The 14,221-nt window shown below is 31.8% G+C and overlaps 1 protein-coding gene across 1 annotated transcript in view; it reads left to right on the top strand.

The window, feature by feature from the left end:
• Positions 1-2,497: 2,497 nt before the first annotated feature.
• The window catches only part of LOC115880648 (sensory neuron membrane protein 2-like), a 46,249-nt gene continuing 34,525 nt past the window's right edge, over positions 2,498-14,221 (top strand). Inside the window, exon 1 of the mRNA XM_030897928.1 lies at positions 2,498-2,791. Within this exon, the coding sequence (XP_030753788.1) occupies positions 2,663-2,791 (129 nt within the window). The 5' untranslated portion in view covers positions 2,498-2,662. The remainder of the gene's footprint in view (positions 2,792-14,221) is intronic.

Genomic DNA, 14,221 nt, shown 5'->3' with positions numbered 1-14,221 from the left:
TTGTCCTGATTGTAAATAAATTTTGTGAAACAGTTTTGTTTGCCAACAAATTTAAAACAAAGGACTTCTAGAGAGTTTGTTTTTTCGGTACTAACCCAACTATAACCAACTGTATCGCAATGAATTGTAAAAAAATAAAATAGGTTTGGTGTATTTCAGTTGATTTCAAAAAATTCCGACCGCAGCGCTCTTTACGGCAGAAATCAGAAATTTTCGCTATGTATTTCACGCCATCCCGCTTACAGTTCATTATCACATTAAAATAATATTGAAATCGTACCTTTGTCACAATATTTAAGTATCTAAAGGCTCATTTACATTTGTCACTTTGGATGTACAACTTGGATGAATCATCCAAAGTGATAAATATAAATTGCCTTTCATCACTGTTTCATTCAAAGTATACACTAAAATTGAACGATGAAACAAGTTGACGGTCTTCCTACTTTTGTTGAAAGAAGCGTTCAATGAACCGTTGATTCATCCAGATTGAACGGCAAGTGAAAAATGTAAACAGCCGACGCCGACCCGTGCGGCCAACCTCGATATAGAAAACACTGGGAGAGGTCGCAGCCTGCGGAAGATAAAACAGTGAACTTCTACGAACTGGATGAAAATATGTAAACAAGGATGTTCAATTTGGATGAATTCAATCTGCGTGATTCATTTTGGTTGTACATTCAAAGTGACACAGTGTAAACTCTGCTAAAATATTTAAGTATATTTTTAATTTATTGAAAATAATTTAAAATTACCTTTCCAAAAATATAACACACTTGATATTTTGCTCGATTCCTCTTCGAGATATAGAGTATATAAAAATTCGCCCGCTTTAAATAAGTAGGCTTTAAACGGCACCGGCTGTAATGCAAAAAAATCTAGCTGTGAGGACCAATTAAAACGAAAATAATATTTGCTATGAGAGATGCAGAATTTTATATATCTAATAACAATAAAAATAAATAGCAAACCAAAGCATGATATTTTGCTTCAGGTGTTCGACATATCGACCGTCTTCTGGATGAAAGTATGTAACAAGGATGAAAATATGTAAACAAGGATGTTCAATTTGGATGAATTCAATCTGAGTGATTCATTTTGGTTTTACATCCAAAGTGACACAGTGTAAACTCTGCTTAAAGGCTCATTTACATTTCTCACTTTGGATGTACAACTTGGATGAATCATCCAAAGTGATAAATATAAATTGCCTTTCATCACTGTTTCATCCAAAGTGTACACTAAAATTGAACGATGAAACAAGTTGACGGTCTTCCTACTTTTGTTGAAAGAAGCGTTGATTCATCCAGATTGAACGGCAAGTGAAAAATGTAAACAGCCGACGCCGACCCGTGCGGCCAACCCTTAGGGCCAATCTCGATATAGAAAAAACTGGGAGAGGTGGCAGCCTGCGAAAGATGAAACAGTGAACTGCTGCGAACTGAGTGAACTGAACAAAGTGACACAGTGTAAACTCTGCTTTAGTTTTAAGCTAGTGCAGTTATTGAAATCATAAAACACTCAGGTACCAGGTTTGTTTGATGTAACATTGTTTCGGGTAATAAAAATTAAGTGAAAAAGAACTCGAACTGGGCGTCACGTTGTGTTTTGACAATTTCAAATGTTAATAAAATTGCCGAAAAAATGTTAACGCGTAAAGGAGGGCGTAATTACGTGGTTGTTGAGTGCAATAACATTCAATAACTCAACTCTCCCGAATCAACATTTTATAGCTTCACAGCTTCTCAAACCGATTTGATCAAAAACAAAATGGATTCAAGCAGTTCGGCGAAACAAGTGAGTATAGACAAAGCGCCCATTACATAAACAAAAAATTAAATAGACATATACGATGAGAGAATAAAATATAATTTGCAATATTAATGGTATATTCTTTTTTTAATCAACCAGTGCTTAATTTTTTTGTGAAAATCTTCAAAAATTTTTATAATGTACCTTCAAAAAATTTCGGTATAGCCGAAATAGCCCAAATTATGTCCCCACTAGCAAAACCGGTGCGTAAAACTATGCTCACTACCGTAGTTGAACTGATCTAAAAAGTTTTATTAGTTTCAATAATAAATTATAATACAACTTAGACCTTTTGATGACACCAAAATATTTACTTTTTTATTTTTTTTAGAATTTTCACAAATTATACTTCCTAACACTTATAGAATAATTATATAAACTTTTTTTCGTATATTCGCTATTTAAACCCGTGTATTTGTATATAGCGATTGTTTACGATATCCTCCGGTGGTGGCAGCACCAGCGGAGAATGCACCAAGCCTACACCTTGTTGCATTGGCTTATTCTGAATTTATTTATTGAACTATTTGAAAATCTTTCTAAATGATTGGATTTTTTATCGAGTGGAAAAAAAAATGGAAAAAGTGTTCATAGTTCAATAACATCTGTTATATTATTTATGCTATTAGAAATATTATTCATTCAACTATTGTTTTAAGATAACACTCAATAATTCTATCTTAGAAATGTTTTGGAGATAAACGGGTGATTACTACAGGTGAAAAATTGAGTCCAGTTCCTTTTTGATCTTCACACCTGACAGACAGAAAACATATTTTTAATCGTTAAACTGATAACGATAAAAAAATTGGCGAATTTTTAAACCATAAAATACTAATAACGGTTAATAATGAAGTTGAAGTGTTGTTCCCTAAAATATATATTTGCGTGGACTGTACTTGCGGCTTTGCTGCTTGCCGGTGTTTTGTTTTTTATGCTGTGGGGAGTGTCAAAAATAATTAATAGCCAAATTAAATCGGTAAGTACCAAATATTTTAAATAATGTGTATACCTTTGTGGCGGGTTCATTTCTTGAAAATACTTTTCACCTCTAGAAAAAATTCTACACAATAAAAAAAATATATTTTTTGTATAAACCACACCGCTGGCGCTGATCCAACAGAGACCAATTTGTCGATAGTATTGTCGGGACCGTGTTTTAAAGGGTTGCGGCTAGGGACGTTTTAGGTATCGAAGATCATTAAAACAACAAATGCAAAAAAAGCAACGGAGAAATTTTTCATTAAACTTAAAGTGTTATATTTTTGTTATTTTTAGTCCTATTTTCGTGAATTTTTTAATAAACTGTATATAATTATATCAAGTTTAATTCCTAAATTCAGCTTTTTATAAACTTTAATATTTGGCATATTATACAGGGTTAATCGAGGTGTTTTTTACCTTAACTTTAAAACACTATGTGCAATAATTTCGTGTGCAAATTTTTATAAAATATAATTTTACGGTCAGAACCATGACTCCTGCGCATTTTGGTTTTGGATTCATGTCAATACATACTTTGGTTAATTTTTAAGAGCGAAATGAACTGATAACGACCAATTTGCATTTTTCTAATTATTATCATTACTTTTTGATGTAATTTTTTAATATGACGAGATGGTTTTGGTGGCTATTGTCGTAACGTAATATTACACTGCATTGGATACTCTATACTAATTTAAAAAAAAACGCTATAGGCTAACGAAACAGAGTCCGGGTTTTAATAAACATTAATAACGATAACAGAACTAACGATATTAAAGAAAACATCTGTAATACTCAAGTATACAAACAGAAAAAGAAATTGTAAAAATTACCCTAATACTTTGTACCCTTGGCTGCTATAACTGCCTGTATACGTCCGTTCACACTGTCATTGAGGGTGCATATCGTTGGCTTTATGACGAAAAGGCGTGTCTCGATTTTTGCTACTTTTCAGGAGAGCAGTTTAAAGAAAATCACTTACTTTATTTGGCCAATAAATGTAAAGTCTTTAATTTTTTAATAGTGTTTTTGTATTAACACTTAAACGGAGACATTGAGGAAACGTTCTGAAGATAAACTGAGAGTAAATTCTAATAAATAATTTATTTTTAGTTGTTTAATAGAGATAGGTCTGTTTGTTATAATAATAATAAATTTATTTCCGAACGAATAGTATACATACGCCCATGTTAAATAAATTTAAAAATGATGATAAAGTGTTCTTAAAAGGAAAAAAAAATACAATATTCATATTATGGAATACATACAAGAAAATACAATACATACATACAAGAAAAAATCTGAAGATCACCAAAAAATCAGAAACAAATATTTTTAAAAACTTTTATTCACGTTGGATTAGATCAACTGAAAACAAAGACAGTTTTCATTTCAGAAGCAAAGACAATAATAATCAATTAAAATACTCTTATCTAGCTTATTTTAATAATATTGCTTTTTATACAAAAATATATATTTTAACTAATATATTTTGAGTCATTAATTAGTTAATTGAGGCATTAATACAAGGCATTTAAACTCACGGTCCATTTAATAAAAACCAAACTAAACAAAAACAAAACATGTTTCTTCATTCGTGCCTTTTTGATACAAATAACTGTGGAGTAACAGTTTCTGTTTTCCCTGTTCAATGATAACAAATTCGACTTCCATTCTACGTTTTTATACTGGATGATGATAGGCACAATAAATAAAATTTTCTAAAAATTGGCAGGGATGACAATGCCAATGGCTTGACAATGATAATGAGATGAAAATTATTGTATTTTTCGGACAAGTTTTTGGTTCGCTAAAATGTTCTTAGGGAAATTATGATTTCGGGAAATTTTCCATTAGGGCAATTTTCGTTTCGTTGTTTTGCTTTCGATCAATTTTTCTTCGGCCATTTATTCTCGGACAATTTTTGCATACCCGATACAGCTATGTGCAGAGTCTAGCTCATTCTAACAATAGTTTTTGGTAAAAAACAGACTCAAAATCACACTGTAAAAGAGAGCTGCTGCCATGATAGAAGTTTTATTTTGTCCCAAGCAACCATCAGAAAATAATTAGGTAGAATGATGTGATTTTCTCTCGCAGGCATTTTCATAACTTAAAACAAAAGGACCTATCTCAAATTCCATCTTTCTTGTAGTATAACAATTGATATAACAAAGAGCCCTATCTCAACATACGTCTCTTCGTCCTAACGAAGAATTGTAGTATCTGAGATGGGGCAAATTTTTAAACGAATATAAAATGAAAAAGGTACAATATTGAGATGCGCAAATTCGCTATGTTAAAATATGACCCATTGGGCATGTCATGACGTTGATATCTCAAAATCGCCAAAAATCGAGATACGCCTTTTGGTCATAAAGCCGACGATATGTCATATTTCGTTATGTTTTCTCATTCATCTTTAAGGAAGAAGCGAAGTTCATTTAATGAAACTGGTACTGCTTCGCGACCTCTAGCCCTCCCGCCAAGCATTTGCCATCGGGAGTCTTGATGTCGAACATGATGGGCAGTTCATAGTAGTATATAGTTCATAAAGCCGCCTTGTCACATTGAAAAATAATTTCAAAAAAGAAATGATAGTTGAAAAAATTACAAAATGTTGGTGGCAAGCTCATTTCGCTCTTAAAGATTAACCAAGGCATGTATTGACATGATCAAAAAAATAAAATACTCAGAAAACATGGTTCTAATCGTAAAATTATATTTTAGGAAAATTTACACACGACATTATTGCACAGGGTGTTTTAAAAATAGGGTAAAAAAACAACCCCACGATTAACCCTGTATTATATGCCAAATACTAAAGTTTATAAAAAACTGAGGTTACGAATAAAATGTGAAATAACTATATGTATATACAGCTTGCTAAAAAAATCATGAAAATAGCGCTAAAAATAAAAAAATATAACACTTTAAATTTGACCAAAATTTTCCCGGTTGCGTTTTTTTGCATCTGAGTGTAGAATTAGATAGGTACATTAATTGAAGGCTTGAGTAAATAATGTTTTAAGTGCCAAAAAACAGTTTGTCAAGTTTTATTTGTAAAATATCCTAAGTTCCATAACAAACAACATAATATACAGGGTGGCCCATCGAAAACGTTCCGCAAGGCATAACGGCCAGGATATTTTTTTTTCAAAAAATCCAAAAACACGTCAATTTTGTTTGTGAGGGGGACAACTTTTGCCCCAAAAATTATTGCAAAATCTTCAACCCTCTAAGCGGGGGTGTCATCCCCCAACTTTTTTATAGGAAGGGGGGTCAAGTAGTACCGCAATGAAAAGGGCTTTTTATTCTCTATACTTTCCCGCTTCGTTTTTGAAAATCGGTCGAGTCATTGAGAAAATATGAAGGATTGAAATTTGAAAAGTTTATTTAAACATTTATGTTTTTTCTTATTATTTCTAGATGTTTACACATTTTTTCACTTGCCACAAGGTTGAACGATCAGGTGCGGCAGTTGCTAGATAGCTGTTCTGTGACTTGTGCGTTGAAGTTCTTCTCAATTTCGTTAAACTGACCTAAAATAGAATTTCCAAAAATACCAGCCCACACGTTCAATTTCTGAGGGTTTTGTGTGTGCACCTCGTGAAAAACCCTGGGGTTGTCCTCAGCCCAGTACCGACAGTTATGCCGATTAACTACACCCTTCAAAAAGAAAGTACACTCATCCGAAAAACACACATTAAATAGGAAATTATTATCATTCGCCACTCGTTCACTCACAGTTTCACAAAATTGCAAGCGACGATCAAAATCGTCTTCGTTGAGTTCTTGTACAAACTGAATTTTGTACGGGTGGAACTTGTGTTTTTTTAATATCCTTTGGACACTGGTACAATTCACGCCGGCTAATTTTGCATTGGCTAATTTACTTGTACTCAGCGTACTATCCATGGCAATTTGGCCCAATATGAATACCTCAATAGATTCATTTACTACAGGGTTTTCCCTATGCCTCTTTTTATTCATAACAGAACCAGTTTCGCGAAATTTTGCTACTAACTCGCGAACAATTTTGCCATAAAGGTGTTTTTCAGGATGGCATTCATTGAATATCTGCGGAACCCGATTGCTACATTCATTATTTTTAAAATAAAGTTCGATTTTTTCTACTTTTTCTGCAAGTGAGTACACCATAATTGTTAAAAAGTTTAACGATATGGAGAAAAACTTCAACGCACAAGTCACAGAACAGCTATCTAGCAACTACCCCACCTGATCCTTCAACCTCGTGGCAAGTGAAAAAATGCGTAAACATCTAGAAATAATAAGAAAAAACAGCAAATTGGTTGAAGGAATTTATCCTTATCATTTACTCTGATAAATGTTTAAATAAACTTTTCAAATTTCAATCCTTCATATTTTCTCAATGACTCGACCGATTTTCAAAAACGTAGCGGGAAAGTATAGAGAATAAAAAGCTCTTTTCATTGCGGTATCACTTGACCCCCCTTCCCATTTGAAAAAAGTTGGGGGATGACACCCCTCCTTAAAGGGTTGAAGATTTTGCAATCATTTTTGGCGCAAAAGTTGTCCCCCTCACAAACAAAATTGACATGTTTTTGAATTTTCTGAAAAAAAATTTACCCTGGCCGTTATGCCTTGCGGAACGTTTTCGATGGGCCACCCTGTATAAAGCGGTGAAGTGCCACGGCTATTAAATTGTATTGAAAAAAATTCTCAACAGAGACCACCGTCCGTTCTTATACATTGGTTATGAGACAAAAAATGTTGTTTATCTCGAAATAATGATTTTGGCACTTAGAACAATATTTACTGCAAGTCTTCAATTTACGTAGGAGAAATGTAAAAGGAATATTTTTTGGCAAATAAAATATACTTAGAGAAAATATATAAAAAATGGTAAGCTTTACTTTACTGTCATTATGATACTTGGACAACTCAACTCAACTGAATAGCGTGACCGTCTTTATGAACTCTCCCCGTTCTATCTTATGATTTAATAATAATTATTCTACATATTCGTCGGCTTTATGACGAAAAGGCATATCTCGATTTTTGGCGATTTTGAGATATCAACGTCATGACATGCCCAATGGGTCATATTTTAACATAGCGAATTTGCGCATCTTAATATTGTACCTTTTTCATTTTATATTCGTTTAAAAATTTGCCCCATCTCAAATACTACAATTCTTCGTTATGACGAAGAGACGTATGTTGAGAGAGGGCTCTTTGTTATATCAATTATTATTATACCAATGTTATACTATAAGAAATATGGAATTTGAGATAGGTCCTTTTGTTTTAAGTTATGAAAATGCATGCGAGAGAAAATCACACCTAATTATTTTCTGTTGACGGTTGCATGGGACAAAATAAAACTTCTATCATGGCAGCAGCTCTCTTTTACAGTGTGATTTTAGAGTCTCTTTTTTTGCTAAAAACCATTGTTAGAATGAGCTAGACCTGCACATAGCTGCATCGGGTATGCAAATGCAAAAGATTGTCCGAGAATAAATGGCTAAATAAAAGGAAAATGTTGATCGAAAGCAAAACAACGAAACGAAAATTGCCCTAATGGAAAATTTCCCGAAATCATAATTTCTCTAAGAACATTTTAGCGAACCAAAAATTTGCCCGAAAAATACAATAATTTTCATCTCATTATCATTGTCAGGCTATTGGCATTGTCATCCCTGCCAATTTTTGGAAAATTTTATTTATTGTGCCTATCATCATCGAGCGTAAACACGTAGAATGGAAGTCGAATTTGTTATCATTGAACAGGGAAAACAGAAACTGTTAGGTACTCCACAGTTATTTGTATAAAAAAAACGAATGAAGAAACATGTTTTGTTTTTGTTTAGTTTGGTTTTTATTAGGTGGACCATGAGTCTAAATGCCCTGTATTAATGCCCTCAATTAACTTAATAATTACTAAAAATATATTAGTTAAAAAATGCATTTTTGTATAAAAAAACAATATTATTAAAATAAGCTAGATAAGAGTATTTTAAATGATTATTGTCTTTGCTTCTGGAATGAAAATTGTCTTTGTTTTCCGTTGATCTAATCCAACGCGAATAAAAGTATTAAAAAATATTTGTTTCCGATTTTTTGCCGATTTTCAGATTTTTTGTTGTATGTATGTATTGTATTTTCTTGTAAGTATTCCATAATGTGAATATTGTATAATTTTTTTTCTTATTAAGAACACTTTACCGTCATTTTTAAATTTATTTTACATGGGCGCACAGTGGGCAAAAATCCAGAAGTATGTTGCAAAAATTCTTTTATTGTACGATTTCATTCAAATTTGGTAAAAACATTCTATGCCAGTAGCCCGTGAACCCAGTTAGTTTCGGCTGACTTGAGATTGGCTGGGGGTGGTGGGGGGGATTCATAAATTGGAAAAATCATCTTTTGACTAATACAACTACCAAAATGCGGTAAGAATATTTTACATTTCACTAAATTTTACGATTTTTGGCAGAGCCAAGATGAAACAGACAAATATTGAGCAATTATTACTCCTCCGGCATATACAGGGTTTGTTAGGTTAGGTATATTGACATCCTCTGTATCTTTTTTATTCGACGTTTTCGAAAAAAGTGTCTTGAATAAAAGTTTAATGGTCTGGAAAACATTTTTCAAAACAGTCTTCTTCGCCTTAGAAATCCTGTGCGTGGCCCAACTTTCTTATTTCAAATTAGCACCCAATTTTTTATTTATTTTTTTTTTATTTTCTCCTAAAATCCTAACTACTTTTATGTAGCATATCCTATACCTAATTTGAAATAAGATATTTGAACCACGCCCAGATTTTTTGAAGCACTTTGGATATGCGAAATAGACTTTTTTGGCAAATTTATTCAAAACCACTTTCATTTGAGACAGTTTTCGGAAACGTCAAATAAAAAAGATAAAGGGGGTGTCAATGTATAAAAGAAAACCCTAAGTATACTAATCCAATCGAACTTTTATTCAAGATTGTTTGTCATTTGAATAAGTTGGGTCTCTAATAATACCAGACAATATGTGAACAATATTTTATTATTATATTTTAAATAAGTAACAATATTCTGAGACCTAAACAATGACGATTTCGAAAATAACAGAACTTATACCTATTTAAAATATCTAAATTTTATTTTACCACCTACTATTTACTGATATTTTGTTTTATAACAGCTGGAAGCAATGGTCACGAAGTGCACATTTTTAAATTTGAAAGAAAAATCCATTTCATTTAATTTAAAAATTTTTTTATGACATACCTCTTCCGAAATCTTGAGAAAAATTACGTAACTTTATATTTCAAGTTCTTCTCTAGCTACTATAACAATTAATTTATGAGAAGTATCCACATAAAGGATCTTACTATACACATACGCATGGAGACATACGCGTCCAATAAGTTTAAAGTTGCGATTTTTGCGATTTTTTGACTTAACTTTTCTAAGATAGAATATATGCCACTATCAAAAAAAAACCTTAAATGATTATGTTCTACTTTGACCTTTACCTAGATTTTTTATCCAAAAATCAAAATAAAGATCCTTTTTTTACCTTGACATTAAATTTACCGCAACCGGGAATCTACGTAAAACACATTATGACAATTTCACAATAATTATTGACAGCAAGCTACGGTCGTCCGATTCAATTGTTATAATACTGTGTCACCGAGATACAACGCCCTATTTAAAAAATTGTAGAAAAAAGGCAGTTATTGAACACAAATTAACTCTGAAAATGTAGGTTTTGCCCAAAGTTCGTTTTGAGCCCCTCGAAAGAGACTCGAATATGTTTTTTTGTTAGTTTTATGTGGTTTCCTCTTAACTAATATGTTTCCAATCTAATGTTATTGCCATAAATGCTAACTGTGGATGTTATTTTTTGCAACTTGGTTTGGACATATTGCCTACTGTGGGGCCGTATGTATACTATTCGTTCGGAAATAAATTTATTATTATTATAACAAAAAGGCCTATCTCTATTAAACAACTAAAAATAAATTATTTATTAGAATTTACGCTCAATTTATCTTCACAGCGTTTCCTCAATGTCTCCGTTTAAGTGTTAATACAAAAACACTATTAAAAAATTAAAGACTTTACATTTATTGGCCAAATAAAGTAAGTGATTTTCTTTAAATTGCTCTCCTGAAAAGTAACAAAAATCGAGATACGCCTTTTCGTCATAAAGCCGACGATATTAATATTTACATTAATAAGAATTAAACAAAGTTCACCTTCAGATCTTAGTCTGACTTGTCCTAGTTTAATTTTCATTGTGCAAATAATTTCTTTATAGAAATATATTTTATTTAATATATTAGGTGATTTATTTTAATGATAAATCTTAAATTCTTGCTCATGACAGTATTCTATTAATAAAACAAAGCCCACAACCGACAAAAATGCTTAACATTTGAGGAGGTATATCGGCTCAAGTTTCGTTTACTTGAAATCATTTATACATATAAGAAATATTTGTTTATTTAGTATTTAGAAGTCTTTTCGAATAGTATGCTATAAAAAATATCTGCGGATATACATCCTTTTCGAGTTTTTCAACTTTAAAATAACTGAAATCAGTGCTACTTCTTTCATTTGGCTGAAATCAGTTATGTAAGAATATTTGTTTATTTAGTAATTTGGAAGCCTTTTTGAATAGTATGTCACAAAAATGTTTCTGCGGAAATGCATTATTTTCAGTTTTTCAACTTTAGAATAGCTGAAACCAGTTACATGAAAACACGTTTCTATCTTTCATTCTAGAAATTTTTCTAAACATAGATACACAAAAAAAACTTCTTCCTGAAGTGTACCATTTCCATTTATTGATAAAATATTGTAAAATATAGCAAGATTTGAAAAGTACTCGGCTATTGGAAAACAATATTCAAGGTGGCGCCTCTCATACGCAGCGGAGGCTCCAAGGAGAACAACAGTTTGTATTAAAATGAAATTTTGTGAGCATATCTAGATTAATTCAGAGCACTTTTTAAAAATATAGAGAGTTCTACAGGGTGTCCCCAAAAAAAGTAACATATCAAAAAATTATACAGGTTGAGACACAATAATATTGAACATTGCCCATACAGTACATCAAATCACATTTACGATGTGTTTACATTATTAGATGCAGACACAGGGTGACACAATTCCCCCGATGCAAATATGCTACGTTTACACATTGTAGTTCAACACGTATGCACAAAGGTTAAACGTCCGCCTCACACAATGTAGCCACAATATAGCATTTACGTATACACAAAGTAAGGGATACACAGTGTGCCGTAGGATACACAGTGCTTGTGTATTACGTTTAAACTCTGTTTACACATTGCAGTTGTGACTACCGTGTGTATACGTATGTATTTTGCTTCGTATATACATCTTGTGCTAGATAAAACTACTTCTTATGAACGAATTAAAAAATTATAGGAAATAATACAAGTTTTGATGCCTAACTTTTCGTTCTTTTTAAGAAATATTTATTCAATGATACCAATTATATCTTTTTAGAACGAAAATTAGGAAGGCAAAACTTTGTATTTTCCAAAAGTATCTCGATCGTAAGTTCAAGAGAAGTAGCCTTAAAATTGTTCCATTTTTGTTTTGTATTAAATGTACCATTTTTCTTCCATAAAATGGATTAAGTGGTTAAACAATAAAATTCTTATATTTCTTTATATCATAAAACGCAATAGCGCAAATAACACAATAATAATAATTATTTACACAGCAGAAACCAGAACTAAGAAAACACTGTAAAAGAACAGAATTTGTATCAAAATGTATTAAAAATATAAGTACCTAGTATAACAACATAATATGCAATGGTATATGCCTAGTATAGCAACATAATATGCAAAATGGTAACACTGGAATATCCGCCACGATTTGGTGGACCTCGTTTAGTCATTTTTTCTCTTCTTTTCCCTCAAGCAGTTGGTTTGTTAGCATACTCATTCAACGAGCACTTTGTTGGACTTTGTTGTATTTTATTTCCAGATTAACAATCTCACCCTTAAATTTTATATGAAACTGATTATTGAATATTAAACATATCTGTATATTGTGTATATTGATCCATCAATAACTTATCGAATATCAGAGTAAGAAGTTCTTTGAAGTGTTTAAATCTTTCTTTCTCTGGTCAATTTAGATTTTTATTATTTCCAAATTAAAAAAAATTAATTGCAAAAATCTAACCTCTTTATCATTATACGAGAATATTTGGAGTTTTCATTCATTGGTGTCAAAATTTGGTAAATTAGGTATCGAGTAAGGGAAGAGTCGCTGCTATAATATTAATAATACTCTTAGGAAGGTGTAAAAAGGTAATTAAAAACTTGTGCTTACCTTAAAATCTCTTTTAAACTACACAAAAACAGAACATTTATAGAGCTTCCGAATGATAAAACAATAATGGCGGCTAACACATACCACTCCTAGAAAGGAGGGAAGGAGAAGAAACATAAGATACACTTGAGTCGGTGTATCTACGCTGAGGCTATCCGCGCGTGCATACACACTTCATTTCATGCTAGAATGTAGACACAAGAGTACACTATTACAAAGTGTCTATATAGATATTTATATTATGTGTATACGTCACATTTTTACAAGGTGTGTACTATAGGCACAACTATGATACAAAGTATCACACATACATATGACTTATACATTGTATCTCTCATATACCGACGTCAGATTTCATCATTTTAATAATTATTTGTTACGTTACAAAAAACTCTTTAGAATCTTGAGTGCATACTGTATACAATTAGTAAACACTGTATCACACAATTCTATCAATATAAACCTGCGTGTATCTCATATGTATATGTTAGAACTAGATGAACACTTAGGTTCACTTTAACATATTTTGTTTCTCATGTGTCTTCCTTGTAGAAACGTAATTTCATTTGGACGTGCTGTATGAGTGGTTACCTTTAAAAGCATGTTACTCTTTTATTTTAAATGGAACACCCAGTATATTATTCAGATATTCTATGGAGAATTCATGTCTCTTCAAAATACTATTAAGGTTGCCTACCCCTCAAACAAAGATTTTCCTAGATATTTTCATTTACATGATTTGATCTGGGTAGATCTTTATTACTTGATAAAATCTAAGTGGCTGTGATGTCTGACGTTACTTCAACATAGCTGTCTAATTAGTCCAACTTTAACAGCTAGTTATCATTTTGTGTCACTTAAAACAAAAAAAAATCTCAGAAATTTGCCGAAAATGCAAACTTATCCTACATCAGAGAGAATTGATATGATTCTATCAGTTGGTGAATGCAGTGTGCATTCACCAATTATATAGAATACCTAAATGCTCCTGATTTTATCTAATCTGTTTTTTTATGGGGATATGTTAAAGACAGTGTTTACAAAACTAGACCAACTATTGTCGA

This window comes from Sitophilus oryzae, unplaced genomic scaffold (genome assembly GCF_002938485.1).
Source record: "Sitophilus oryzae breed Bouriz unplaced genomic scaffold, Soryzae_2.0 scaffold_1639_pilon_pilon, whole genome shotgun sequence".
NCBI classification, from domain to species: Eukaryota; Metazoa; Arthropoda; class Insecta; order Coleoptera; family Curculionidae; genus Sitophilus; species Sitophilus oryzae.
The sequence above is the reverse complement of the archived record's forward strand: the minus strand, read 5'-3'. Positions and strand labels throughout refer to the sequence as shown.